The sequence below is a fragment of the Canis lupus genome, chromosome 2 (assembly GCF_003254725.2).
Source record: "Canis lupus dingo isolate Sandy chromosome 2, ASM325472v2, whole genome shotgun sequence".
Taxonomy (NCBI): Eukaryota; Metazoa; Chordata; class Mammalia; order Carnivora; family Canidae; genus Canis; species Canis lupus.
In genome coordinates this window covers 82054219-82081983 of record NC_064244.1, presented here as the reverse complement: position 1 = coordinate 82081983, position 27765 = coordinate 82054219, and the positions used below count along the sequence as shown (strand labels likewise).

At 45.0% G+C, this 27765-nt stretch overlaps 2 protein-coding genes across 10 annotated transcripts in view; one reads left to right on the top strand and one right to left on the bottom strand.

Annotated features, from left to right (window-relative positions):
• Nucleotides 1-13133: 13133 nt before the first annotated feature.
• On the bottom strand, nt 13134-18925 carry LOC112660358 (basic proline-rich protein-like). The gene is made up of 3 exons (XM_049099388.1): nt 18866-18925; nt 15497-15651; nt 13134-15036 (listed from the first exon to the last, which is right to left on the bottom strand). The coding sequence occupies exons 1-3, from the start codon at nt 18923-18925 to the stop codon at nt 13134-13136; spliced, it is 2118 nt and encodes a 705-aa protein (XP_048955345.1).
• Nucleotides 14708-27765, top strand: part of PRDM2 (PR/SET domain 2) — a 120637-nt gene continuing 107579 nt past the window's right edge. For 3 of the 9 annotated variants that reach the window (XR_007409265.1, XR_007409264.1, XM_035712915.2), the window contains exon 1: nt 14724-14772. The gene's annotated coding sequence lies outside the window, so the exon portion shown is untranslated. Of the gene's footprint in view, nt 14773-27765 lie in introns of all 9 variants that reach the window. The other 6 variants (XM_049107100.1, XM_035712923.2, XR_007409260.1 and 3 more) reach the window with 4 other exon arrangements.

The following is a 27765-nucleotide window of genomic DNA, read 5'->3' as shown; positions in this document are numbered from 1 at the left end:
GTAGAAAGAAATACATTTCTTTCTATTGGCTGATAACATTCTTCAAAGATGTTTATATTAAAACTAAATGATATCTGTTATAAAATAGTACTGAAGCAGTGACAGCAATTCCCAGACTTCACGTCAAGACTTGCCTAAATGCCACGCATTAATCTACAGTTAAAGACATGGAAATAAAAAGGGCTATAAACGTGATTGAGCTTGTCTTTTTTTTGCTTTAATATGTTTTTTTTTTCCTTTTCATAGGAATATCTTCACTCAGAAGTTCACATGTGTAGGAAAAGTGCAACCAAGTGCAGAAGACTCAGCAGCATTTAGTGCTACCCTTTAAGGAGAAATACTGTACATTTGTGAAAATCCAAGTTTACCCATAAGCCTGGTCTCTAAAGCAGAAATCGCGGACAGAAAAAAAGAATTCTATCTGAACCTTCTATCTAATTAATATTACAATAAAATACTTAAGTACCAAAGCTACATTTCCATGAATATTAGTTTTGTTAAGATCAGATTATTTTCTATAGTATTACTGTATCTTTGTGATGGGTAATTGTCTGTATCAGCTTGGACGGTGTTTCTGATGAGATTAACATTTAAACTGGTAAACTTTGACTAAAGCAGATTGCCTTCCATAAGGGAGGGTCTTATGGAACAGGTGGCTTTAATGAATGGGTGGGCCGCATCCAATCAGTTGATGACCTGAATAGAAAAAGACTGCTCTCTACATATTTGAAGACTGGTCTCTACAACATGAAGTCTCAAAGAAGAAATTCCTCAGCAGACTGCTGTCAGATTTAATTGATCATGGGCTTTTCTGGATTTCCTGCCTGTTGGCTCACACTGTAGGGAGATATATATCTATGAATATATGTATTTATATTTACATATCTGTTTAAGTCAGGTGTAGGAGATGCAGTATGTTTAAACCATAAGGAGGTTGTTGAGGTACTTTTACAGAAACTTCTGTTATACTCATCTCTTTTTTTCTTCCACTTCGTTTTCTTTGCCTATTTTTAACTGTATGTGCAAGAGTCACTCTCCTGTATTTTTTTTAAAATGAGGTTGAATAAAAATAAATAAATGAATACATTAATGACATTCCCTTTATAGAATTTGTTTGGAAATTTTGGCAGAAAAAAATTCAGTGAAGCAGAAAAGATTAATACAACATTATATTTATTAATGTTTTACATTCCATTCTTATAATTATGCTTTTAGAATTAAAACTACTTTAAAATTGGACATTACTGATTTATTTTTTAAATTTTACTTATTTATTTGAGAGAGGATAAGAGAGCATGAGAGCGAGGAGGGTCAGAGGGAGAAGTGGACTCCCCACTGAATGGGAAGCCCAACGTGGGGCTCAATCCTGGGACTCTGGAATCATGACCTGAGCTGAAGGCAGATCCTTAACCAATGAGCCACCCAGGCACCTTGACATTGCAGATTTAAAGAAAATTGTTTTTCTTGCTATTTTCAAGTCAACTCCTATTCTATCGTTGAGTAATCTTCCAACTCGGGGAGAGTTTGTAATAACTTCTTTTAACCAAAAGAGATAACATGTTACCTTGTACTTCTAAGTGAATACAATGTTATGTGTCAATTATATGTAAATTAAAAAGACAATTACATTAAAAAATATCTGAGTGACAGTCTGTTATTTGCAAAGTGACTTTTGTATATATATAATACATCATACAATTTATATAAATATATTTGCCCATTTCATATTAAAGGCTGTATTACATCTGTTTTATGTGACATATTTTATCTAACATATTCATATTTGTATTTCTTATGTTCCCATATATATGCTATCAAGTAATGAGGTGTTTTTTTTTTTTTTTTTTGGTCCCTGAAAGAAAATCCCTATCCTATTTAACTGTAAATGTCCAAATTCCAAAGCAACATTTCAAGAAGATACAACATGAGTTCTTAAGTTATACAATATTTTGGTCTCCCTGTTTTGTATTTCTCCGCATATGTCACCTGTAACAAAAGGTGAATTGCAAATTATCTTTACATAAATTGTTGTTAAAAATGCATAAAGTTTAAAAATTGAAGGTTTATAAAATTAATTTTGTTAGAGTGTTTCTTACGAACTAAGGGATATCTGAACTATACTTTTTTTTTTAACTCAAAATACCTCCCATTGTCAAATACTATGGTTCAGTTTTTTATTATGAAACTTGCCAGAAGTTTACATAAATACAATTAGAACAATAGATTTAGGATCATTAAGGATCTTAGGGGTTTGATCTAGCTCCTTAATTTTATATACATAAAAATCAGACCCAGAGGTACCTGGGTGGCTCAGTCATTTAGGCACCGTACTCTTGATTTCCACTTGAGTTAGGATCTCAGGATAGTGAGATCAAGCGTCACATTGGGCTTGGCACTGGGCATGGAGGTTGCGTGGGATTCTCTCTCTCCCTCTCCCTCTGCTCCTCCCCCTTGATCCCCCACTCACATGCATGCTCTCTTTCTGAAAAAAAAAAAAATCAGATCCAGAAATACTAGACATCATAATTAAAGTCATACAGATTCTTAAAATTCTTAACCTCAAATTCTTAAAGACAAAACACTAAGATAATTTCAGAGGCTAAAACAAATATTTTTTAAAAGAAACCTAGGAGTTATATTTACATTTAGGAGCCATTTATCATCTTGCATAAAATATTAGTTTATTGCCTGCTAAAATATTTATTTGCTCGCCTGTACCTATTGTCATAATCTTCCATCGCACTCAACTATAAAAAGTGGTTGAGGGGATCCCTGGGTGGCTCGGTGGTTAAGCACCTGCCTTTGGCCCAGGGCGTGATCCTGGAGTCCAGGGATCGATCGAGTCCCACGTCGGGCTCCCTGCATGGAGCCTGCTTCTCTCTCCTCCTGTGTCTGCCTCTCTCTCTCTCTCTCTCTCTCTCGCTCTGTGTCTATCATAAATAAATAAATAAATCTTAAAAAAAAAGTGGTTGAGTGTTGTGGTTTATGATACCACCTGGGTAAGTAAGAAACAGCTCATAGGAGTATCTATTGCTAATTTTAATCATATCAGAAGAGAAAGTTTGAAAAACATTGCCTCGGCCATGCCGTTTCCTCACTCTTTCGTCTGTCTCTCTGGAAGTAGACATAAACTGACTGGCATAAGAGGACGTTAATGAGGCTTCAGTCTTGCTGGCAAATTTTTTTTGACATTTGTTCTCAGAGTAGAATACTCAAAAAAAGAGTATGATTAATCTTAAGCTTTCCATATTGCTATCTTTATGCCTTGTATCATAAGATACATCTAGAAACAGGTGCCTCTCTAGTCCAAATGGATCCCAAGTTTGTTGACATGTTTAGATTAGGTAATCATAGTATGAGGAAGCAAAGCTTTAACCTTTCTACTAGTGAACTTTTTCTCCCATGATCAGGATGTTATTGATTTGAATCATGCATTCTCATCAAGGGCAAAAATTGGTTCTTGTGGGATACAACATCTTAACTATAAAACATTTAAAAATTCCTGGCCATACATTCTTAAACACAAAACAACACCTAAAACTTTTCCAAGGCTGAAACACATATTTGAAAAAGAAATGGGAGCTGAATTTATATTTAAAAGCTGTTTATATGCCCAGAAATACACCCCCCCACACACACACACTGCATATATGATCAAATGATTTTCAACAAGGGTGCCAAGACCATTCAATAGGAAAAGATAGTCTTTTCAACAAATGGTGCTGGAAAAACTAGTTATCCACATGTAAAAGAAAGAAAGAAAGAAAGAAAGAAAGAAAGAAAGAAAGAAAGAAAGAAAGAAAGAAAGAAAGAAAGAAAGAAAGAAAGAAAGAAAGGAAAAAAAGAAAAAGTTGAATCTTTTCCTTACACCATATATGAAAATTAACTCAAGATGGATCAAAGATCGAAATGTAAGAGCTAAAATGATGAAAGTCTTAGAAGAAAACAGAGGGGGTGGGGTAGCCTGGGTGGCTCAGTGGTTTAGTGCTGCCTTTGGTCCAGGGAGTGATCCTGGGGACCTGGGATCGAGTCCTGTGTGGGGCTCCCTGCCTGGAGCCTGCTTCTCCCTCTGCCTGTCTCTGCCTGTGTGTGTCTGTGTGTGTGTGTGTGTGTGTGTGTGTGTGTGTCTCATGAGTAAATAAATAAAATCTTAAAAAAAAAAGAAAACAGAGAGGGAAACCTCCATGACATTGGATTTGGCAGTGATTTCTTGGATAGAACACCTAAAGCACAGACAGGCAAAAAAAAAAAAAAAAAAAAAAAAAAAAAAAGAAAAAGAAAAAAGAAAAGTAAAAATAGACAAATTGGACTACATCAAAATTTAAAACTTCTATACATTAAAAGATACAATCAACAGAGTCAAAAGAACCCAAGAATGGGAAAAAATATCTGCAAATCATATATCTGATAAGTTTATATTCAGAACATAACAACTCTTGCAACTCAATAGCCAGCACAACTAAAAAGTGAGCAATGAAGCAAAGGGGAAAAAGAGAGACTGAGTGAGAGAGAGACAAATCAAGAAACAGGCACTTAACTATAGGGAACAAACTGATGGTTACTGGAGGGGTGGGTGGGTGGGGGAAAGGGTGAAATAGCTGATGGGGATTAAGGAGGGCACGTACCCTGATGACCACTGGGTGATGTATGGAAGTGTGGAATCACTATATTGTACACCTGAAACTAAGATTACACTTTATGTTATCTATACTTGGATTTAAATAAAAACTTCAAAAAAAATGAGCAATGAACTTGAATAGACATCTCTTCAAAGAAGATATATACACAGCCAGTAAACACACGAAAAGATGTTCAATATCCCTAATCATTAGGGATATGCAAATCAAAACCACATTGAGAAACCACCTCAAGCCCATCATGATGGCTACTATACAAGAAACTGAAAATAATAAGTTTTGGCAAGGGTCCAGAGAAATTGGAACCCTGGCGCACTTGGAAGGGATGTAAAATGGTGTAGCTATGACATAAAACTGGGGGCTCAGTTGGTTAAGTGTCTGACTCTTGATTCTGGCTCAGATCATGATCTCGGGGTCATGGGACTGAGCCCAGAATCGGACTCTGTGTTGAGCATGCAGCCTGCTTAAGATCCTCTCTCTCCCTCTGCCACCCACCACTCTCATGTGCATGCTCTCGCTCTCTCGCTCGCTCTCTCTCACAAGGAAAAAAAAAAAACCAGCATGGCAGTTCCTCCAAAAAATTAAAAATGAAACATCCAGCATCACACTCCTGGGTATCTATCCAAAAGAACTGAACGCAAGATCTTGAACAGATATTTAGACACCCATGTTCATAGCAGCATTACTCGCAATAGCCAAAAAGTGGAAACAACCCAAGCGTCTTCTGACAGATGAACAGATAAACACAATGTGGTCTATACGCACAATGGGATATTGTTCAGCCTTAAAAAGGAAAGGAATTCTGACACCTGCTACAACATGGATGAACCTTGAGGACATGATGCTAAGTGACATAAGCCAGGCACAGAAAGACAAATACCGTAGGATTCTTCCAATGATGTGAGGTACTTAGCATAGTCAAATTAATAAAGATGGAAAATAGAATGGAGGTTTCCAGGGGCTGGGGTGGTGGTGGAGGGGGACTGATTTTTTTTTTTTTTTTTAATGAATGCAGGTTCCTGTTTGAGACAATGAGAAGGACTCTGGAGGTGGATGGTGGAGATGCCGCACACCAGTGTGACTGTGCTTACGATCGCTGAGCCAAGCACTTGAAGTGGTTAAAAAGATAAATTTCATGTTTTGTGTATTTTACTTTACTTTTTAAATTTTTAAAAAGATTTTATTTATTTATTCACAAGAGACACAGAGAGAGGCAGAGACACAGGCAGAGGGAGGAGCAGGCTCCATGCAGGGAGCCCGATGCGGGACTCGATCCCAGGACCCCGGGGTCACGCCCTGAGCTGAAGGCAGATGCTTAATCGCTGAGCCACCCAGGCATCCCTACTTTAACTTTTTTTAAAGCTGTTAATAATCTTACCTAAAAATTGAGTTAATTCTCTGCTAAAATATGTATTCGTTCTTTAGCGACTATGGCTGCAGTATTTCTCCAGAGTGTACAAAGCACAGGTACACACATAGGACATAAGCAGAAAGATGGAATATCTACCGATACTAAAATTTCATGGTGAGGGGGGCAATTTGAAAGGAATGCCTAAAAAGGCTTGTGGGATAGGGGACGTGACAATAACAACAACAACAGCAAACGTTGAGATGTACTCCTTTTCCTTGACAAGTTCCTGTGCCATATTCCAATTAAGTAGACACATGTCAAAAGGCGAGACTGGAAAATCAGATGCAGAATGATCTGCAGTAGGATTTCTCAACATCTTGGCCATACAATTCTTTGCCATGAAAGGGACTGTCCTGTGATTCACAGGATGTTTAGCAGCCTCACTGGCCTCTACCCATTAGAGGCCAGTAGTGTCTCTCGCCCAGCTTGACAACCCAAAGTGTCTCCAGACGTTGTGAAATGTCTCCTTGGGATCCGATCTCACCCCACTTAAGAACCACTGCTCTACAATTAGTTAAACTTAATCATAACTTGGCCAATGGGTAGGTTTGGGGTAGAGGCTCAGACAGGTTGATTACGATGTTTACAAACCCAGCTTAGGTGTCTCAGCCCTGACAGGTATTGGCAGGTGCTATCTCGGCTGTGACATTTGTAGAACTACTTTATCCTGTTTAAAGGATGACCTCTGTGACAAAGGAATGCCGCACCTTCTGACCCTGTTTGTGAAGCTTTAGAAAGGCATTATTATTTCTACGGTTAAACAAAGACTCTTACGAAGGCAACAGAGCTTAAATATGGTGGGAGGGACACACAGCCAAATTAAACTGGAAAAGAAATGAATTCAAACTGCAGGCCCAGAGTTCTTGATAAGCTCTGGCTAAAGCACTTCTATCTCACAGATCAGATTTAAATTACAACGTAGGGTGCTGGTCTCTATCAATCAACAATATCCATCAAGGGAAGACTCTTTGTCTACCATTGTTTGAATAATGGAAGCCTTTACAACTGTTTTCATTCCCAAGGGCTTAGAACAGATTTGGGACTTGGGACATGCATGCGCAGTAGTCAGACAGTGGGACGGAGCATACAGATAAATGTGGATGGTGCATATGTAGGGATTCATACACACGGGAAATGACCAATGTGGGGTTTACTCCTGTGCTGATTGCATAGTGTCCCCTCCCTCTCCCAAATTCATGCCCACCTGGAACCTCAGAATGGGACGTTATTTGCAAATACTGCCTTTGCAGATGTCATTAGTTGAGACGAGGTCATATTGGTCTAGGGCCTTAAATCCAAAGACTGGTAACCTCATAAGAAGGTCTTGTGAAAACACAGAGGGGCGTAGGGAAGAAGGCCACAGGAGCAGGGCGCCTGGGTGGCTCGGTTGGTTAAGCATCTGCCTTAGGCTCAGGTCATGATCCCAGGGTCCTGGGATCAAGCCCCGCCTGCATGAGGCTCTTTGCTCAGCAGGGAGTCTGCTTCTCCCTCTCCTTCTGCCCTCCTCCCCTGCTCGTGCTCCCACTTGTGCCCGCACACATGCTCTATCTCAAATAAATAAAGTCTTAAAAAAGAAAAAAGAGTTGGATTAAGACTCACCAACACATGACCCCTGAAAGAAAAAAAGAAAAGCAAGCAAGCTATGGGAGCATGGAGACAGATTTGGAGGGATGTGTCTGCAAGCCAAGGACGACCAAGACAATCCGCAGAATCCAGATGAATCTAGGAGAGAGGTGTGGTGCAGCTTCTTCCTCAGAGCCCCCGGCAGGAACCAGCTGACTCCGCCAACCCTTGGGTGTCAGACTTCTGGCCTCGGGACCTGTGAGCGCATCACACGCCGATGGTCCCGAGCCCCCCAGGCGGTGCCCTTGCTGCCGGCAGCCCTGGAACCTGCTCTAACTTCTAAAGGAAAATCTCATGGAAACACGGGCTCCTGGGGAGACACAAGGTTTGGGTGGGAGAGAAGAGGGGTGACGGGGGAATTCCAGAGGAAAGGCCAGCGGAGGGAAGACAGGGCGAGCTTTCCCAGCGCAGAGCGGGCGGCCAGAAGCAGGGCTCCTCCTGCAGCAGCACCTGTTAGGTGGGTGAGGAGTGGGGGCCACCTGGGTAGTAGGAGGGGCCAACCTGGCTGTAGACACACCTGGAAAGGGGCACTCGGGAGCTTAGTCTGGGGCGATGCCTCGGGGCTGTCCCACGTCAGCGCTTTCTGCATGTTTCTGGACCCGATTTATCCTCTACTCCCCGACGGCTGCTTGCTGCTTCCTGCCGGAAAAGATTTCCACTCCAGGGTTTTGTTGCCAGCCTAGATGTTTTATTCATGTTCTCGCGGCGGTGTATTAGTGAATTAATTCTGCCTTCAACGAAAATGAAGACTTTACCAACCTTCCCCTTGTGTTCTCTAGGACGACACTGCCTTGGGCCCGGAGTTTGTTATACCAGGGGCTCCGAGACAGGAGCAGAGGCTGCGACCTGGGGACCTCCGCACAGCAAATTCTGAACTTTTAAACTGACTTCTTACTATGTTTGGTTCTAAACATGTGGTCTAAGAAGAGCAATGGAAAAATCTAGAAACAGTGCTCTGAATTTTCTTATAGGATGGAATACACTTATGGGGGGCGGGGTCACAAATTTGAATTGGTTAGAAATGTTAGCATCGTGGCATTGGGTTTTCCTTTTTTTTTTTTTTCTTTGCACAGGATTTTCTCTTTGTTGTTTCATTCCAGAAAAGGTTATTAGACAAACCACAACATAAAATCCCAATTCATTTACTTTTGTCTGGCTCCTTCCCAACAGCTCACCTTTTCAGGACAATGATTTGGTATTTGTATGCGTTGTGAATAGATCACCACAATGTCTGGTTGACCTCCACCAAGAACGTTTTTCTTGTGATGAGAACTTTTGAGATTCACTCTCTTAGCAACTTACAAATATGCAATATAGTATTATTAGCTATAGTCACCATGCTGTCCATTACATCCCCATGACTTGTTTATTTTTTAAAATTTTATTTATTTATTCATGAAAGACAGAGAGAGAGAGAGAGGCAGAGACACAGGCAGAGGGAGAAGCAGGCTCCATGCAGGGAGCCCGACGTGGGACCCGATCCCAGGACCCCGTGATCATGCCCTGAGCAGAAGGCAGACACTCAACCACCCGAGCCACCAGGTACCCCGACTTAATTATTTTACAACTGGAATTTTGTACCTTCTGACCACTTTCACCAATTTTGCCCACTCTCCAAACCCTGCCTCTGGTAACCACCAATCTATTCCGTGCCTATGACTTTGATTTTGTTTTAGAATCCATATATAAATGGGATCATATGGTGTTTGTCCTTCTCTGACTTATTTCACTTAGCATAATGTCTTAATGTCCATCCATTTGTTGCAAATGGCAAGATTTATTTTTCTTTCTGGCTGAATAATATTCCACTGTGGTTATCTATCTATGTATCTACCTACCTACCTATATCAGTATATCTCCTATATATAGTACATGATCTCTCTCTATATATGTATTTATATAAGTATTATATGTAATATAGAGAGATATAGAAAATGTGAGATATATGTATCATACATTAATGATCTATATGGACATCCATATATATCCACTCCTCCACCAACGGACACTTTGGTTGCTTCCATATCTTGGTTATTGTAAATAATGCTTCAATAAACATGAGAGTGCATCTATTTTTTTAATTAGTGTTTTCATTTTCTTTGGACAAACACCCAGAAGTAGATTTGCTTCATCATCTTATAGTTCTAATTTTAATTTTTAAAGGCACCTCCACACTGTTTTCCATAGTGGCTACAGCCATTTACCTTCCCACCAACAGTGCACAAGGGTTCCCTTTTCTCCATATCCTCACCAACACTTGTTACTTCTTGTCTTCCTGATAATAGCCATTCTCACATGTATGATGTAATAGCTCATGTGGTTTTGATTTGAATTGCCCTAATGATCGGTGATGTTGAGCACCTTTTCATGTACCTACTGGCCATTTTTATGTCTTCTTTGGAAAAATGTCTATTCAGATCCTCTGCCCATTGTTTTTATTGTTCTGTTCAGTTGTATGGGTTCTTTATATATTTTGGATATTAGCCCCTTATCAGATACATGATTTGCAGATATTTTCTCTCACTCAGCAGGTTGCCTTAAAGTAATACTGATAAAAAAGAGTGGGGCGCAAACCTGCATGGAGCATGCAGGGAGCATAAGGATGCCGCTCTGGTCTTCCACTGTACTCTGCTTTTGTAAGCAACCCAGACTGCACCAATAGACTCTAGTTCTTGGAGGGTGGGAGTGGTGTCCTTGTCCCTTTGTGTTCTCCCCAGTGCCCGGAGATCGTAGGGAAGCAGTGGCCAGTAGACAGATCATGGGCTTTGGCACCAGACAGGTTCTTGAGTCCTGCCTCTGGCACTTTTACAATCTGTGCTTTTGTTTCTTCATCTGCAAAAGGGCTGTCGTTGTTCATCTCATCGGAAAAAATTTGCACCAAGAAAGGAGACTCAGGTTTTTTGTTTTCTGTTTTTTTTTTTTTTTAAGTGGTGTGTTATTCAGACAAAATAGGAGTTCATATGATGCTGTTGCCCTTAGACACCCAATCCCTTCTCCTTGACCGAGATGTTCTTGCCTGACGGTCCAGGGAGACTATTTAGAATGGTTTGTTTATGCAGATATTTTTTTAAAAAAGTACATCCCAGTTCCTACTGTAGTATCTAGATTCAGGAGTGGCTAGTTGAAGTTACCTATGCCAGCTCTCAACTTTCCAGTGTCTGTGTGCATGTGTAGAGAGTATAGTTTACTCGCTAAGCCTACAGCTTACTAGGGAACTACATCGTCTAGGCTGGAAACCTAGCTTTGTTACTAACTAGGCAGATTCTTTAACTTTTCCTGGCCTCAGTTTCCTCAGTTGTAAAATGAGGCCAGTGCTTATCACATAGGGTTATTATGAGGATGAATAAGACAGTCTGTGCAGCATACCTAGAGTAGAAGCAGGTGGAGAATAAATACGGTTATCATTCGAGGAATTTTAAGTCCACTTACATTCCCATTGGTGATATGTTGTAAATTCCTTAATCTTGGTTGTAAAATCTTTCATCTTTTTAGGAGCTCTGCTGTAGGTCTTATGGTTGCTCTGCTGAGCAGGAATTCTTGTGGTTTCTATTATAACCATATGCTGTCTTTTTAAATGCACCATGTCTTTGGTCCATACATACTTGCTGTAATCTAGCCATTTCTGAAGAGCCAGAGAGAAGACTTTTTTCCCCATTAAAAATGTCTATATAGTGTTTACTATGTGCCAGACAGTTCTGGGTACTGGGGCGTTGTGGTGAATGACATGTCCCCTGCAAGGGAACTACACACCAGAGTACAAAACTGGCCAGGACCTACACTAGATGTACCTGTGTAGAGTGGAGTTTCATTCATGTTACAGATTCAGACAAAGAGTGCATTTTATACTTCCATCTCAATATAGAAGTTGCCCATGAGATGTGATGAAAATGTCTGAGTTTCCTTCTCTCATCCTTTAGCAATATATTTCACCTTTTGAAGAAAGCAAAAGAGTAATATTTAGCATATCAGACAAATAATAAACACTCATGAAATTACATTGTTTTCTTGACAGATAGCATCTTTTTTGGATTAAGTTGGTAAAATATACACAATGATTTATCCTGAGAGGTGGCACAGGTTGAAAAATAGAAACACGTACAAGAAAAAATACACAGAGGAAAATTAACGCAATGGATGATTGGGGGTAACTTAGAAGAGCTGAGAATATATATACCCAGTGTGGCAGGCTAATGCCCCCCAGAATTTGTTCACATCCTAATCCTCATATGGAAAGAAGTCTTTGCAGATGTGATTATGTGAAGGATTTTGAGGTGGGGAGATTATCCTGAGTTACCTGGGTGGATCCTGAATGGGATCACATGTACCTTCAGTAAGAGGGGTGCAGGTGGAGATTTGAGCTAGACCCAGAGGAGAAGGTGATGTGGAGATGAAGCAGAGAGATTTAAAGAGGCTGGTCTGGAAGACTGGAGTGATGTGGCCACAAGCCTACGCATGCTGGCAGCCACCAGAAGCTGGAAGAGGCAAGGAACGATTCTCCCCTAGAGCCTCCAGAGGGAGTGTGCCCCTGCTGACGCCTTGATCTTGGTCCAGGGATGCTGAGGTTGGACTCCTGGCCTCTAGAACTGCGAGAGTCCATTTCTGGTATTTGGAGCTACACAGCTTATGGTAACTTGTTACAAGAGCCACAGGAAACTAACACACCCAGTCATTTCAGATTAAGGCTGGAAAGACAACCACCAAGGATTCAGTCATCCATGTCTTGGGATTAGGTTATCCAGGATGTGTCTAGTATATGTCACTGTCTTGCTTTCAAACTTGATGTCCCTTTATCTTCCTTTGCATTTTATTGAATGCCAGATAGCATAGAGCTTTAACATTTTTTTTTACTTGTAGGTCTGTGTTTTAATTGTGGATGGAATGATGGCATCTCTTTTTTGAAGGTATCCCAGGTAATTTTAAGGCATGGATTGTGTTGCAAGGCATTGATTTAGGTGAGAGATGGAAACTCTGATGTCTGCTTTGATCCACAGCAGAGTACAGCTATTTTACTTTATTTTCGGAGTACACTATTTTTGCAACATGCATGGGAGCATCTCCCAGATCTTGGGTCTCTTTCCCTTGTAAGACTGCAGAAAAAAAGCAAACGCTTGAGGTTTGATTCCTTTTTTTTTCTTATACGCTCTGTGCTGGCCTTGTCATATTTTAAGGCCTTGATGAGTCTTTCCTGTAAACTTTTTTTTTAAGCTTTTTTTCTTTTAAAAAAGATTTTATTTATTCTTGAGAGACACAGAGAGAGAGAGAGAGACACAGGCAGCGGGAGAAGCGGCTCCATGCAGGGAGCCCGATGCGGGACTCGACCGGATCCGGGACCCTGGGGTCACGCCCTGAGCCCCCCGGCGACCCTTGATCTCTTTTTTAGACCCCGGCTGAGCTGGTCCCCGGCCACGCTACCCCTTCGCGGTCCGGCCGTAGCAGGGTAAGGCCGTGCTCGTCCTATTTTCCTAGGGTCCAACTCCCGGCGCACACCTGCCGCTAAGCCGGGGTCTCTTCCCCGCGGCCCCTCCTCCCCTCCGCGGAGGCCCGACGCCGTCTACACTCCGATGCTCCCTGACTTGGCCGTCGGGGCGCAGGGTCACCGACCGGCTCGCGGCTTTCCGCACCCGCGGGCCGGGCCTTCCTCCGGCCCCGACCCGGCGCCCACCGCCTCCTGCCCCGCCGCCGGCCCCGCGCTCGGGCCGCCCCACAGTCGGGCTCCACCGGGACGAGGCCGCGCGGCACCCAGGGCGGGCCCGGGCACCCGGGCGGCGGCGGAGCGGCCAGTGAGCCCGGGGCCCCCGCTCCAGCCCTCGGGGCGCCGCGGCCGGTCCGGGGGAGCTGAGCCGGGAGGGCCGCGTGGTCACCGGGCGGGGCCCGCCGCTCAGCCAAGGCGCGGGGTCTCCCAGGAACTTGGCGCCCGCGGAGCTGCGACCTCGGGGCGCGGGGTCCTCGGCAGCGGGGCGGCGGCGGGGGGCCCCGGGGTGTCGGCGGGTCCGAGGGCGGCGGCGCGGGGCCCCGGGGTCTCGGCGGGGCGGGTCCGAGGGCGGCGGCGGGGTCCCCGGGGTGTCGGCGGGTCCGAGGGCGGCGGCGGGGTCCCCGGGGGTGTCGGCGGGTCCGAGGGCGGCGGCGCGGGGCCCCGGGGTCTCGGCGGGGCGGGTCCGAGGGCGGCGGCGGGGGTCCCCGGGGTGTCGGCGGGTCCGAGGGCGGCGGCGCGGGGTCCCCGGGGTGTCGGCGGGTCCGAGGGCGGCGGCGCGGGGTCCCCGGGGTGTCGGCGGGTCCGAGGGCGGCGGCGGGGGGCCCCGGGGTGTCGGCGGGTCCGAGGGCGGCGGCGGGGTCCCCGGGGGTGTCGGCGGGTCCGAGGGCGGCGGCGGGGTCCCCGGGGGTGTCGGCGGGTCCGAGGGCGGCGGCGCGGGGTCCCCGGGGTGTCGGCGGGTCCGAGGGCGGCGGCGCGGGGTCCCCGGGGTGTCGGCGGGGCGGGTCCGAGGGCGGCGGCGGGGTCCCCGGGGTGTCGGCGGGTCCGAGGGCGGCGGCGCGGGGTCCCCGGGGTGTCGGCGGGTCCGAGGGCGGCGGCGCGGGGCCCCGGGGTCTCGGCGGGGCGGGTCCGAGGGCGGCGGCGGGGTCCCCGGGGTGTCGGCGGGTCTGAGGGCGGCGGCGCGGGGACCCCGGGGTGTCGGCGGGGCGGGTCCGAGGGCGGCGGCGGGGGGCCCCGGGGTGTCGGCGGGTCCGAGGGCGGCGGCGCGGGGTCCCCGGGATGTCGGCGGGTCCGAGGGCGGCGGCGCGGGGCCCCGGGGTCTCGGCGGGGCGGGTCCGAGGGCGGCGGCGGGGTCCCCGGGGTGTCGGCGGGTCCGAGGGCGGCGGCGCGGGGTCCCCGGGGTGTCGGCGGGTCCGAGGGCGGCGGCGCGGGGTCCCCGGGGTGTCGGCGGGTCCGAGGGCGGCGGCGCGGGCTCGCGGGCTCTCGGGCTCCCGGCGCCGCCCGACGTCACTTCCGACCGGAGCCAAGATGGCGTCGGCGCGGCCGCGGACGCCGGGGCGGGCGGAGCGGCGGCAGCGGCGGCGCGGGCGGCGGCTCTCGGCGCTGTGAGGCGCGGGGCGCGGCGGGCGCAGGTAAGGGGGGCGGAGGCGGCGGAGGCGGCGGGGCCGGGCGGGCTCCGGGACGGCGGCGGGGTGGGCGCCGGGACGCCCGTCCCTGCCCGCGAGGAGCGAGGCGGCGGCGGGGGCGACCCGCGGGGACCGGGCGGGCGGGCGGACGCGCCCCCTCGGAGCGGCCGGGCGGGGGGGGGGGTGGATCTCGGAGCCGGGCTCGGGCCCCCGCGGCCCCCCGCGCCCCGGACCGGCCTCGGGGCCGCCGCCGCCAAGTTGTGCGGGGCGCTTTGTGGCGGTTGGGTCGCCGCGCGCCCGGCGGGGGGAGGGGCGGGGTCGGGGTCGGGGTCGGGGTCGGGGTCAGGGGCGGGGCGGGACCCGGGTCGGGGTCGGGTCGGGGTCGGGGGCGGGGCGGGACCCGGGTCGGGGTCGGGTCGGGGTCGGGGCCGGGGCGGCGGCGGGTCCCGGGCGGTGGGCGCGGGCGGGGTTCGTCCGGGGCCGCCCCTCCTCGGCAGCCGCCGCGCTCCCCTCTTTTGTGCCGGGCGCGGGCGTGTGTCGCCCACTTGGCATTCCTGACGCGTCGCGTGCCTTTGCGCCTTTTGTGTTTATTCCCCGAGAGTTGCGCGCCCCGAGGCTGGAGGTGGCCCCCGCCCCGCGCCCCCGTCGCGGACCCCGGGGTTTTGCTCGCGGGGAGCCGCCGCGCGCTCGCGGATGGACCTTTGGCTACCGGAGCCGCCTACGCGCCTACCCTTGGGGGGCCGGTGGGACCCGTGGGACCCGAAGCAGCCGAAGCACCCCTGCCTGCCGCGCGGAGGACCCCCAGCGACCCCGCTGACCCGCGGAGCCCGGCCGGGCGCTCGGGTCGGGCCCCGTGGGGCGCGGAGCCCGGATTCCTGGACGCAGCTGTAACCCCCCGAGAAAGGGCATTTACGCCGCGCCCCCCCCCCCCCCCCAGCCTTCCATTCAGTGTTGTGCTGGGGTTGGTTTTACTTCATTAGTTTTATTGCAGGCGCCTCGGGGAGGTCCCAGGCGGCCCTCGGGCCCCTTCCATCGGACGCTGAAATGGTCGCACCCACAACGCGGCCGAAATCTCTCCAAGTTTTTGTTGACTACAGGGTCTAATTGTTAAAAGCAACGATAAACGTCGGACGCCAAGCGCAGCCTCTCGGTGACTCTCTCTCTCTCTCTCTCTTTTTTTTTTTTTAAACCTCCCAGACCAGGCTTCCCGCCCTCTCCATCGGTTGTGGCCGAGTATCGGGAAAACGTAGGCCTTTCCACATTTTTTTTTTTTTTTTTTTAAACACGTTAGGAAATGTGTCGTGCACGTATTGAGGAGGAACTGGGACACGCAATCATGTTCTTTTTTCAGAGGGTTTTGTCTTTGAGACGGGCTTGCAGCTGCCCCATCGTTCTCGAGAGGAGAAGCTGCGGTGCACTCACTCGCTCAACCATATTCATCATGCGTAGAATCTCATTGTGGCCTTGAGAGGACCTTTCAAGATCCTCTTACTAAACACCCTCATTTCAGTCTGTAGAAGCTGAGATGGAGATTCTTGGGGGAGACTAAGGCTGATTCACAGCTTCTGTTACTCCAGGGCTCTTTTCTTCCTATCTGTTTGTTTGTTTGTTTGATTTAAATAAGTGAATACATCCCAAGTGTGTAGAAAAATACCAGGCACATAATAATGGCGCTCAATGAAAGTTTGCTCTTGTTGGTGCTGAAGGTGGCTTTGACTGAAAAGTCGGCGTATTCAGATGTCTTTTTTCTTCTCCTTTTGTGGACAGTTCCTGAAACAGTACGATTTAAATTTCATTGTAATGATTTGTTTTGTGAGTACACATCATAAGAAACGATTCTCAGAGTAGGACAATATGAAAATAGAGAAAAGCACAGAGAAGGAAGGGAAATGAGCTCTAATCCTCCCACTCGTCAGATAACCCCTGTTAACATTTTGGCAGACCTCCGTCACCTTCCTGTCTTTCTTGTGCATGTGTGTATTTCTTGCATATATTTATTCACCTCTGTGTATTTGTATTTTATACAAGATTGATACTATGTTGTGTGTATTATTCATAACCTGTCTGTGTTGGGAGCATATATTCATGCCATTAAATATTCTTCAATATAATTTTTAGTGGCTGTGTAATATTTGAGTGGGCCATAATTTATCAATTCCATATTGATCAGTAAAGCTTCTGTAGCCTGAGATTCTCGTTTCATTGAGATTCGTTTAGATTTTTCCATTGTGAATTTTAAAGTTTTGTGATTTTTTTTTAAGACAATATGTGAAAATGTTAATTCTATCTTTTAGCCTCTAAATACGTATTTTCCCTGCCAATGCAGTTATAAGAAGCAGCAGTCGATTTCAGCTTCCTTTTATTCTCTCCTCCCTGAGCCGGGTCTGTGCAGTTCCATAGGTATATCTGCACTCATATTCCTTTGATGATGATTTTACGTTAGATGTTTATTTATTCATGGGACTGTTTTCTTTAAGCTGCCGATCTCTTTTCAAGTTACAGATCTGATTTACAAACCTTTTAAGTCCTGTTAAATCATAGACTTTCTGGGATGGAAAGCACCTTAGGTTATTTACTATTTTCATGTCTTCCAACTTGCTTTTCATGCTATTTTTAATAACCCAGGCAGAGGAAAAAAAGCCCGTGGGCTGCACGAGAAAACTCCATAGTGGGAGTGAAAAGGGAGTAGTAGTAGGTGGACAGTGGGGGAAAACTCAAACTTGTGTGGCAGTGTGTAGATACTGGGAGTTTCCAGATGCTGGGGACATTACCTGACAGTCATTACTCTTGACACTGCTGACGTGTGGCCAGCACTCTGTGGTTTGTGTGGTGCCCATCGGTGACACTGTCACTCCTCATAGCATTTGGTTAGAGGTCTGGCTCTCTCCTTTTGAAGTTAGAACTTTGTAATTAGAGCCGGTAAAATCATCTTCCTAGATCGACCAAAAGCTACAGGTTCCATTACTGAGAGCGTTACTTAGGTTCCATGAAACAGGATTTCTTAACCTGGGCAGGGTTGACATGTGGGGCTGGATAATTGTCTGTTTAGGGGGCTGTCCTGTACGCTTTAGGGTATTTTTTTTTTTTTTTTTTTTATGATAGTCACACAGAGAGAGAGAGAGAGGCAGAGACACAGGCAGAGGGAGAAGCAGGCTCCATGCACCGGGAGCCCGACGTGGGATTCAATCCGGGGTCTCCAGGATCGCGCCCTGGGCCAAAGGCAGGTGCCAAACTGCTGCGTCACCCAGGGATCCCCGCTCTAGGGTATTTGGCAGCATCCCTGGTCTCTCTACCTGTGAGATGCCAGTAACACTCCCCGCAGCCGGAATAACTAATAGAGTCTCCTGATGTTTCCAGATGTCCCTTGGTGGGGACTCAGTCCTCAAGCACTGCATTAAAGGAAGGGAGGCCCATCTGATCGGATGGTGGAGTCACTGAAGCAGTTTGTGGAATCTGTTTAGTCAAAGAACTATAAGAAGAGAGTCTGGTTTCCTTGAAGTCCACCTTGGGATCAGGGAATGGACTTAAGTGGCCTGTGGCAGTCCCTGGGTGTGTCTTTATGATCATACCCCATGGTCTACTTTCAGCAAGTCTGTGGCAAGAGATAAAGCAATTTGAGATAACCTGGAGACTCTGAAGGAGTTTTCATGACATAGATCAACATTCCCTGTATGTAGATTAAACTATTATGGATTTAAATAAATTTGTATAGAGTTCAAGCATGGTGACTCATGTAAGCTTGTGGTCTGTTATACTTGAATAGCATAGAAACATCTGTTTTCTAGAAGATGAGACTCATTGAAGCAACCCCTTAAAGATTGATGGTAGAGGCCAGACTAGATTTTCTAAGATTTTTTTTTTTTTTTTTTTTTTTTTTTACAACTGATTCAGGGTTATGCACTGGAAGTGGTGAATTTGTCCTGAGGAAATAGTTTACTTTTGAAGTGCTTACGTAACTTTAGCTTATTTCTTTATAACTTAAAGATCGATATTGATTTTCATGGCATACATGCAGCACGAATGCGACTTCCCGTGGGAGAAGACTGCAATCAAAGATTGCATACTTTAAAAGTATGGATAGTATAGATTGAATTTTTACTGTGGCGTAAGTGATCTTCAGGTAGAACTTAAGGGAAGAGATGTGGTGCTGTTGGACCATGTTTGGTAATGGGGTGGCTCTCTCAACTATGGAATACCTGCATAATTTCACTGGAATGAATGCATGTGTCATTTAAATATTCTTTCGTAAAGAGAATGCCTTTCATTCCCCACCCCCACTTCCCTGAAGCATGAATTAGTTATTGTATGTAGTAAATCTGGCTCATTTGGAGTGAAATACGCTTATAATATTTTTCTCAGTACTGCATAGTACTTAGGGCCTTGGTTCAAGTCATACTTAGGCTGTGTTTCATTTATTAGTCTTTTGGAACATGCAATAAAGGAGGTTTCACTGAATTACTTATGTATTTGCCAGGCATTTTGGTGAAAAGAATATTTTGTAGCTCTTGCAATAAATCATCTGATAGGCTTTGCTTTGAAAGAGCTAAATTACTTCTTGGCACAGCTTGCCTGAAATATGTAAAGCTAAGTGCAACTGTTAGTTTGATTACTGTGGGCAGCCTGTCTGGGAATTGGTAAAACCTACAGCTTTTACATGTGCATATAAGTAGTTCCACTAAGACTACATTAAACTCTGGTGGGAAAACTCTATGGCATTTTCAAGTAATTTAAATGATGCTGTTAAAATTTGAAAAGAAATCTGAGATTCACCAAACCCTTACATACTTCAGTATGAATCCTGCGCATTACCCAAGGGGTTATTAAGACAGTATAAATTAAGCATAATTTGGAGAAAGAGTATAAATATGATATTCTTAACGTTTCTCACTGTGAGGCTAATTTTAGGGACTTTGCTGTAATTCTAAAAGGCCTTAGTTTTAAAGTACATCTGAAAGGAGAATTTTTAAGAAGGGGGGTGGGTCTCTGGGACAAATTTAGATTTTTAATGGTGAAACTGCTGCCCTATGTTAGAGGACGTTGAGCTAGTCAGTTTACCTGTTTTGGGAGGTAAGTGTGTCAGTGCAATCCCTAGTCATTTAGTTGAGCCCTGCCTCGATGTGTGGAATAAGGCCTCGCACCGGGCTGAAGTATTCCTGGCCCTGGAGGGGCCGCTCTGTTATCCTGTCCCCGTCCTGCTTGTAAAGGGGGCGCAGGGATTACTTCTTTCCTTTCCCGGGGTGTTTTGTGATGAATAGATGAAGAATATGAAAGCAACTTGAGATACTTGTAGGTCTCTTCGAAACTATTACCAGCATTTTCCCGAGCTGCTCCTCTTCGCTCGGCTCCCGAGGGCCAGTGCGGTCGCATTATTGGCAAGAGGAACCCTTCCAAGCTCCGAGTCCTCCGGCTTTTGGGCCCCCGCCGCCAGCGCGGTGGAGGAGGCACTTTTTCCTCAGCTCTCCCAGCCTGTCACAAAGCCAAGTCCTTGGTCTCCTCTTCTCTCTGGACATCCTCGCCCTTCCTTGGCAGCTTCCCTGGGCGCCCGTGCCTGAAGTCCCCTGCATCTCCATCTCCAGCCTTGGGGGCGGCCCGTGCGGGGCCTGTGCCGGGCCTGTCCCCTCCTGTTGGTGGACGCAGCTTTCCACGCGGATGTCTGGCCTGCCCCAGAGGCTAAAAGGGAGCTCGCCACCGTCCGCTTAAACACCGTCCCTACTCCTGGCGACTCGACCTTGAAAATATATGCATTCTTCAGTCAGTCACAGTCCATATTCGGGACTCCTCTTCACCATTTTTTTACTTCCTGTGCGTTAGAAGACACCTTCTGTCCATTCTGTGTGTAGCGGTGGTCATTTTTTTTTTGTTTGTTTGTTTCTTTTCAGCTGTCATCTGTGGTTCACACCCTTACGCCCTATGGCTTATCATCTCGGGTTCTTAACCCACTTGCCTGGTCCCTGGCTGCCCTCTCCTCACCTCCTTCCTGTCAATTTAATCTTTCAGAACTGGGAGACCGTGTTTGTGGCATTCCTCAGCCGAGGCCCTGTTGCTCCTCGTTGCTCCCGGCAGGGGGCCGAAGCTGCCTCCTGATGGGCCTCAGGGAATCCGGCTCCTGGGCTCTCCCGGTTGCTCTGCCTTGAAATAATTCCCCTTGCATCTTTCCCTAAAGACCTGCAGGGCTTTGGGAGTGGATCGGGAGGGAGGGTGAGTGAGGGAATAGCTCCTGTGACAGCTGGGGAGCCCGACCCACAAGTTTGCATTTAACTGGGACTCGCATCCCTCTAGAACCGCCCTTTTAATCTGCTGCTCTGCACAGACCCTCCCTGGACCGGCGCCCTCTGGTTTACCGCTGCGGGTAGTACCAAGAGATAATCTTTCATTCTTTTCATCGTAAGTGGGGAGGCATATATCTTTACCTTGAAACAAGAACTACAAATTATTTGGAACCCTGCTTTCCTTTAAAAAGTAAAAGCTTAAACGCGTACAGAGCCACTTAAACTGTAGAGCAACACATAAACATTGCTCTGTAAGCAGTAGGTGTTGCTATTATTTTAAAATGCTCTTGAGAACAGAAGTACTTGCATATTTAGAGGTTAGACCCTGAAGCTCAGACTTTATTTAAAGTAGAATGAGTCACTCTGTACCAAAAGAATAAATATCTTAATAAACTCTTGGGAAAAGACCTTGAATCTTGTAGTGACAGAAGTGTGCCTGGGATCTTAGGAAAATCTAGTTGAAGTTGTCAGCCTGTCTGGGATAACTTCCAATTTTGCTCTAGGTTCTTCACTTGTGAATTCAGGAAGCCTTGTGATTTATGTGGAGTTTGGGGAAGATGAGTTTTCTTATGTATTTTGTTGTGTAGGAAAGATAAAACAAAACAAAACAAAAAAACTCTGAGCAGCTATTTGTAAGGTAACTCTGTTAACACTTAGAGAGCCTTTGTGTGAGAAAATGAATATTCTAGTGCCAGGAGCTGAGCACCATGTTGCAGAAGTTCTCTTCCCTATTTTAGGAAATTCAGAAGCATTTTTGTAGGCTTTCTGAAAATCCCTCAACTTTAAATGTTTAATCACAAAGGTAACATCTGTATTGGCAGCGCCGGTGGAGAAACATTAACCCAAAAGGGTCAACTGAGAATTCATTTTATTTTGGGGATTGTGAAATGAACGGTCGTTTCTTGTTTTGGAAATTTCGTGTTTGAGTTGGAAGCTTGACATTTGAATGTTAGGAAAGAATTGACTTAATTTTCCTTTTAAGATAATTTGAAGTTTTTACATGTCTCACAAGGGGAAATATTAGGAAAGTCTCATTTTATAGGAACTTCTTTGATTTGAATGCTGTCTGGAAGAATGTACAGTCAGCAGTTGGTTAAGCTGGACTTTTAGGAGAGATGGGAGCCGAGCTGTACTACAAATCTTGAGTGGGGCACAGTTCTCTTCACAGAGCAGGGACTGGCCACACAGCATTTGTCTTCTTACTCACTTGTCTTTTCTTGTGGATTTTTATATCAATATTTTTTGCCAATTAGTCTTGAAAATAGGAAACGAAATTAACTTATTAATTCAGGAGTATTTTGATTGGATGGAGTTACTTCAAGAAAATTGACAATGATTCTTTTTTTTTTTTTTTTAAGTATTTATTTGAGACAGAGAGAGACTGAGCGCTGGAGCTAGGGGAAGGGGCAGTGGGGAGAGAAGCAGATGCCCTGCCGAGCAAGGAGCCCCATGTGGGGCTCAATCCCAGGACCCTGAGATCATGACCTGAGCTGGAGGCGGCGGCTTTGCTCACCTCGACGGTGATTCTTGCGGTTTTTAGTACCGTGAGGAAGAATATCAGAGTAAGACGTTAAAGTGAGAGTAATATGTTTTAATTTCTTTAGAGAAACAGTATTTTTAATTGTGGGATTAGAGGGGATATTTGTAGAAACCCTAAACAAAACCTGGAATTTATGATGTAATTCTGCGTTTAGTGCGATAAAATGACATAGATATATAAATTTAATCAGAAGAAAGGAAAGTGTATGTTAATGGTGGTCCATAGCATAAACCACATAAATGGTAAATAGCATTTACTATACATTTATTGCTAAGCTAGCTCTTCATTAATGGCTGCTTGAAGCAGTATTTTGTTAAAAAATTTTCTTGAATCTCTCTTTTCCACAGAGATATTCTAAGGGAAGGAAAAAACACTTATAACATCATAATCTAACTTTGGGTTTATAGTACTTTCCTAGCACATTTGCAGATCTCTTATTTAACATTCTTCTGTGGTGTTAACTTACATATATTTTTTGTTTTTAAAAAATTTTTTTATTCATTTGAGAGAAGGAGAGAGAGAGGGAGAAAGCATGAGCCCTGCGCTGGGGAGGGGCAGAGGGAGAGGGAGAGTCATTCCCCACTGAGTGCAGTTCCCACTGCAGGGCCCCATCCCAGGTCCCCAAGATCATGATCTGAGCCAAAATCGATAGTCACTCGCTTAACTTTTAAATGCCACCCAGGCGCCCCAACTTACATATTTAATTTTAATTTTAATTTAATTTTAGTTTTTTTAAGATTTTATGTATTTGAGAGAGAGACATAGAAAGCAGGAGTGGGAGGAGAGGGAGAAGCAGGCTTCTCTCTGAGCTGGGAGCCTGATGCAGGGCTTGATCCCAGGACCCCATCATGACCAGAGCTGAAGGCAGATGCCTAACCAACTGAGCCACCCAGGTGCCCCAACTTACATATTTTAAACAAAAGTTTAATAAACCTCATTTTCTTGTTGGATTTCTGCGGCTCTGAAGCTGTTCTGAACAACAGACTTTCTGTTTTTCCCCTCCATTGTGTGGAAACTGTTGTCAGGATCAGGTTCTCCCACCTGGAGTAAATTCACCGGTCTGTGCTTCCTTATTTAGGATTGTGTCAGGACACCACCTTCCAAGAATTTGGAGAATCAGACCTTAGGATATTTGTTCCTGGTGTTCTGGGCCTCACTGGGGGAAACTGATGTATTGAAATAGGAAAAGTGATGGGTTTATTTACGAGCATTCTATTCGTTGTGTCTCCTCACTTACTTCGCAGATAGGGAAATTCCTCTGTGTGATATACTCTGTTCTACAATTGCCTTTTTTGCCTTGGGTAGAACTTGTTCTACACGGGGAAAGACTTGAACATCCAGTTTTGAGAAGCAAGAGTTCACACCCTCCGAATCTTTGCTGTATTCTCAGTCTCTTTCTCTTTACACACACATGCGTGCACACAAACTTTATTTTTAAGATGATAAATGCACAAGGTTTGATTTTTTTCATTTCCATTTATTTAACTTGGTAACATAATTTGCCTTTTAAAAGAGGACTTGGGGGGTGTATTTTTTAGTGCGAAATTAGATGTTCTAGATGGTTATTCTTGTGAAATTGTGTTTGTTATTTTAGAAAAAAATGAATGATTTTGTGTTTAGCAAACTCTGGGGCAGATTCTATATTTATGAGTTACATGTTTTTGCTTAATCCGAGTAAGTGCTAAGTGTTTTTATTATTCATATCTAGAGTTCATAGATTGTGTAATTTGGTGATTCCATTCTTCTGGTAGGAATTATGAATGGTAGTTTTTATTTTATTTAATTTATTTATTTTAAAAAAGATTTTATTTATTCATGAAACACACACACACACACACACACACAGAGGCAGAGACACAGGCAGAGGGAGAAGCAGGCTCCCTGTGGGGAGCCCGATGTGGGACTCGATCCCAGGACCACGGGATGCCCTGAACTGAAGGCAGATGCTCAACCGCTGAGCCACCCGGGCATCCCAAATAGTAGTTTTTAATAACAAAATATGCTAGCTGTGCTTGGGAGTTAATAAAAACTGCTCTTGAGAAGTTGGCATAGTTTAGATATTTTTACTATTTTTCTAGGAGTTTCTGGATTGCAAGAATCTTTTGGTTAGCATTGTTAAACACTGTAAATCTACTCTGCTAAACGCTTAATCATCCCTGCTGTTTGCTATAAAGATTAATTTACCATGAAAGATGTACTTTAAGCTGTGATTAGTATTAATTTACCTTGAAAGATGTACTTTAAGCTGTGATTAGTTTTAGAATATTTATCTTAGGTAGGCTATAAACTTTCTAAAACCTCTTTCACAAATTATTATTTTTTAACTTTTCTTTGCATCTAGTCCATGTTTTTTAATGCATTAATGATTTTTTTATATTTTAATATACCATACTAGGTCTCTTAATTCCAGTGACTCTGAATGTTGCAAATTTAATTATTTTTCAAATAGTTCCAAAAGAGTTAAATTGACCCAAAAGAATACTTGTAAAATAGTGACTTATAGGTGAATATACAAATCAAATCAAATAATTATCTTCCTACTTCTCTGCCTTCCTTCCAGATTTAAACTACTCCTACAGAATCTATTGCTTTTACTTTGCCTCTCAAGTAGTTTTATAGATTTTACAAGTCTACAAAGGGCAAATGTTACAGTTTAACCTGTTAAGGTGTTGCATTCCTGTTACTTCCTGTCTTTGTTTAGTTTAATCTGCCTTATTTTAGAGGATGAGTGACAGTGAGATGCCAGGGACTCCTAGGCTCTTCTGACCCAAGGACTGGAATGTCCGGTGTGTCTCTCCTTTTTCTGGTCTCTGGCTCTCCATGTCAAGAGATAGTAGCCTAACAGTTGTTAAGGTTGTTTTGACACTTTAAGGAACCAGTATTGAAATAAAGACCCCAATAATTGTTGTATTGATACTAATCATATATAATCAAATCAATTTTATTTTAATTTTTAAAAAGACTTTATTTATTCATGAGAGAGAGAGAGAGAGGCAGATACACAGGCAGAGGGAGAAGCAGGCTCCATGCAGGGAGCTCGATGTGGGACTCCGTCCTGGGACTCCAGGATCACACCCTGAGCTGAAGGCAGGTGCTAAACCGCTGAGCCACCCAGGAATCCCCCTCAAATCAATTTTATGATATTATTAAATATTTGTAAGGATGATTTGTCCTAGGATTTGGAAGCAATATCTTGAGAAGTTAAGTACATGTATATTATTAAAGCCATGGATTTGTAAAATCAGGACCACGCTCTTACTTTTCTAAGAATGTATGCTATTAGCAAAGTATAGTTGGTGATAAAAATTCACATGCTCTAAATTTGTATATCTGCCTAAGTATTTTATCTGATAGATGTCAGCAAGCTGGAATGGAAGGGATATGTAGAAATATTCAAGGTGGTTTGGTCAGGTATAGAAACTGAAAAAAGAAACTAAGGCTTTAGCTAGGGTAGGATAAGTCTTAGCTTCTGAAAATTTTAAGATTTTCAGTATTGACTGTTAGAAAACCAGAGGCACTTAACTGTTTAGCATTTTTTCCCTTTAATATGGTAGAATTATTGAGTTTCAGTGATTGGTATGGAACGATTCCTCTCTGCCCCCACACGAATAGGATTGTTAGTTCAGGTTCTCACATATGATAAAATTGATCTTAGTTAAGTGGATATGTGAAAACGGCACTGCTGAGGTCAACACTGAATATGAGAATATGTAGGATTGCCAGGCGGCTCTCACAGGGGTTTTGCACTGCTGGAGGAACCTTAAGGAAGTTACTTCAGCAGCAGCTTGTAGAGTCTATAGTTGTTTTAAAATACATTGTCATATTACAGCTAGTTACATGATTATTATAATTCAGGGTTCTCAGCTGGGAGGTTATTTGGGAAGGCCTGTAGGTATTTTTTTTTTTTTTTTTTTTTTTTTTTTTATGATAGTCACAGAGAGAGAGAGAGAGAGAGAGAGAGAGGCAGAGACACAGGCAGAGGGAGAAGCAGGCTCCATGCACTGGGAGCCCGACGTGGGATTCGATCCCGGGTCTCCAGGATCGCGCCCTGGGCCAAAGGCAGGCGCCAAACCGCTGCGCCACCCAGGGATCCCCCCTGTAGGTATTTTTGATTTTCGAGATGATCAGAAGCACTGTTGGCATTTGATGGTGCAGAGCAGAGTTAAACGGCCCCTCCTAGAAGGGACAGACAAGGAGTAGTTGCCCAGTCCAAAATGCAGTGGTCTTCTGTTGAGAGACACTGCCAGAGTCTCAGTTCTTGTGTTTAACATCCCTTGTTTTTAGTATAGTTTAGTAAAGGATTTAATTTTTAAAGTATTATTTGAGAAGTCATTTTTGGATTTGCAGTGCTTTTGACTCTGTAAAATATTTTCGATATATAATTTGACAATGTTGTGAGTCAAGGGGAGCGAAAAAAAATGAGTCTGGTTTTTGGCAATTGGGATTAGAAGTGATTGGAGAGGAGAGCCCAAGCATATGTGTTTGTAGCGAACTCTGGGGGGGAAAAGATGTTAAGACCCCTTTCTCTGGAAAGAAATGATGAGTGCATTCCTGTTAGGACAAAGAGGGAACAGACAATGCAGAAAGTCAGATTATTAATCATTTAACAACCTGAATTATATTGTAACTTTTTATTAAGAAAAAGTGAGATTGAGATAACAAATGAAAGACTAAGTGGTTCTAAGTACTTTAATATTTGAGTTCTTTGGGATTAGAGGCCAGATGCCATGGTATCTCAGTCGTTTGAATCATGCCTGTGAGCCTGTAACTACAAAAGGGGAGGAAGGAAAGGAGGAAAGTGTGAAGTGAAGGGAAAAAAGCAATGACAAGCAGATGGGAGGAAGGAGGCAGCATCTCCTTTGATGAAAGAAAATGGCAGCTCCATCCTTCTGTGTCCTTGGGATAAAAATCTTGGTGTCCTCCCTGACTTCCTCTTCTTTCATACCAGCTACTCTGGCAGCAAATCTCGGGGGCTCTGTTTTTAAAATATATCTGGGATCTGAGTACTTCTCGTACCTCTTTATATGGGCCAAGCGGCCGCTGCCATCTCTTGCGTAGATGGGGGCAGGAGCCGCCTGAGAGGTTGGCTTGCCCCCACCCTGCTCCCTTGTGGTCTCTTAAACCTAAGGCACGTCAGGTGTGCCACCTTGAGCCTCCCAGTGACTTCCCACCCCTTGATGGAAAAGCTCT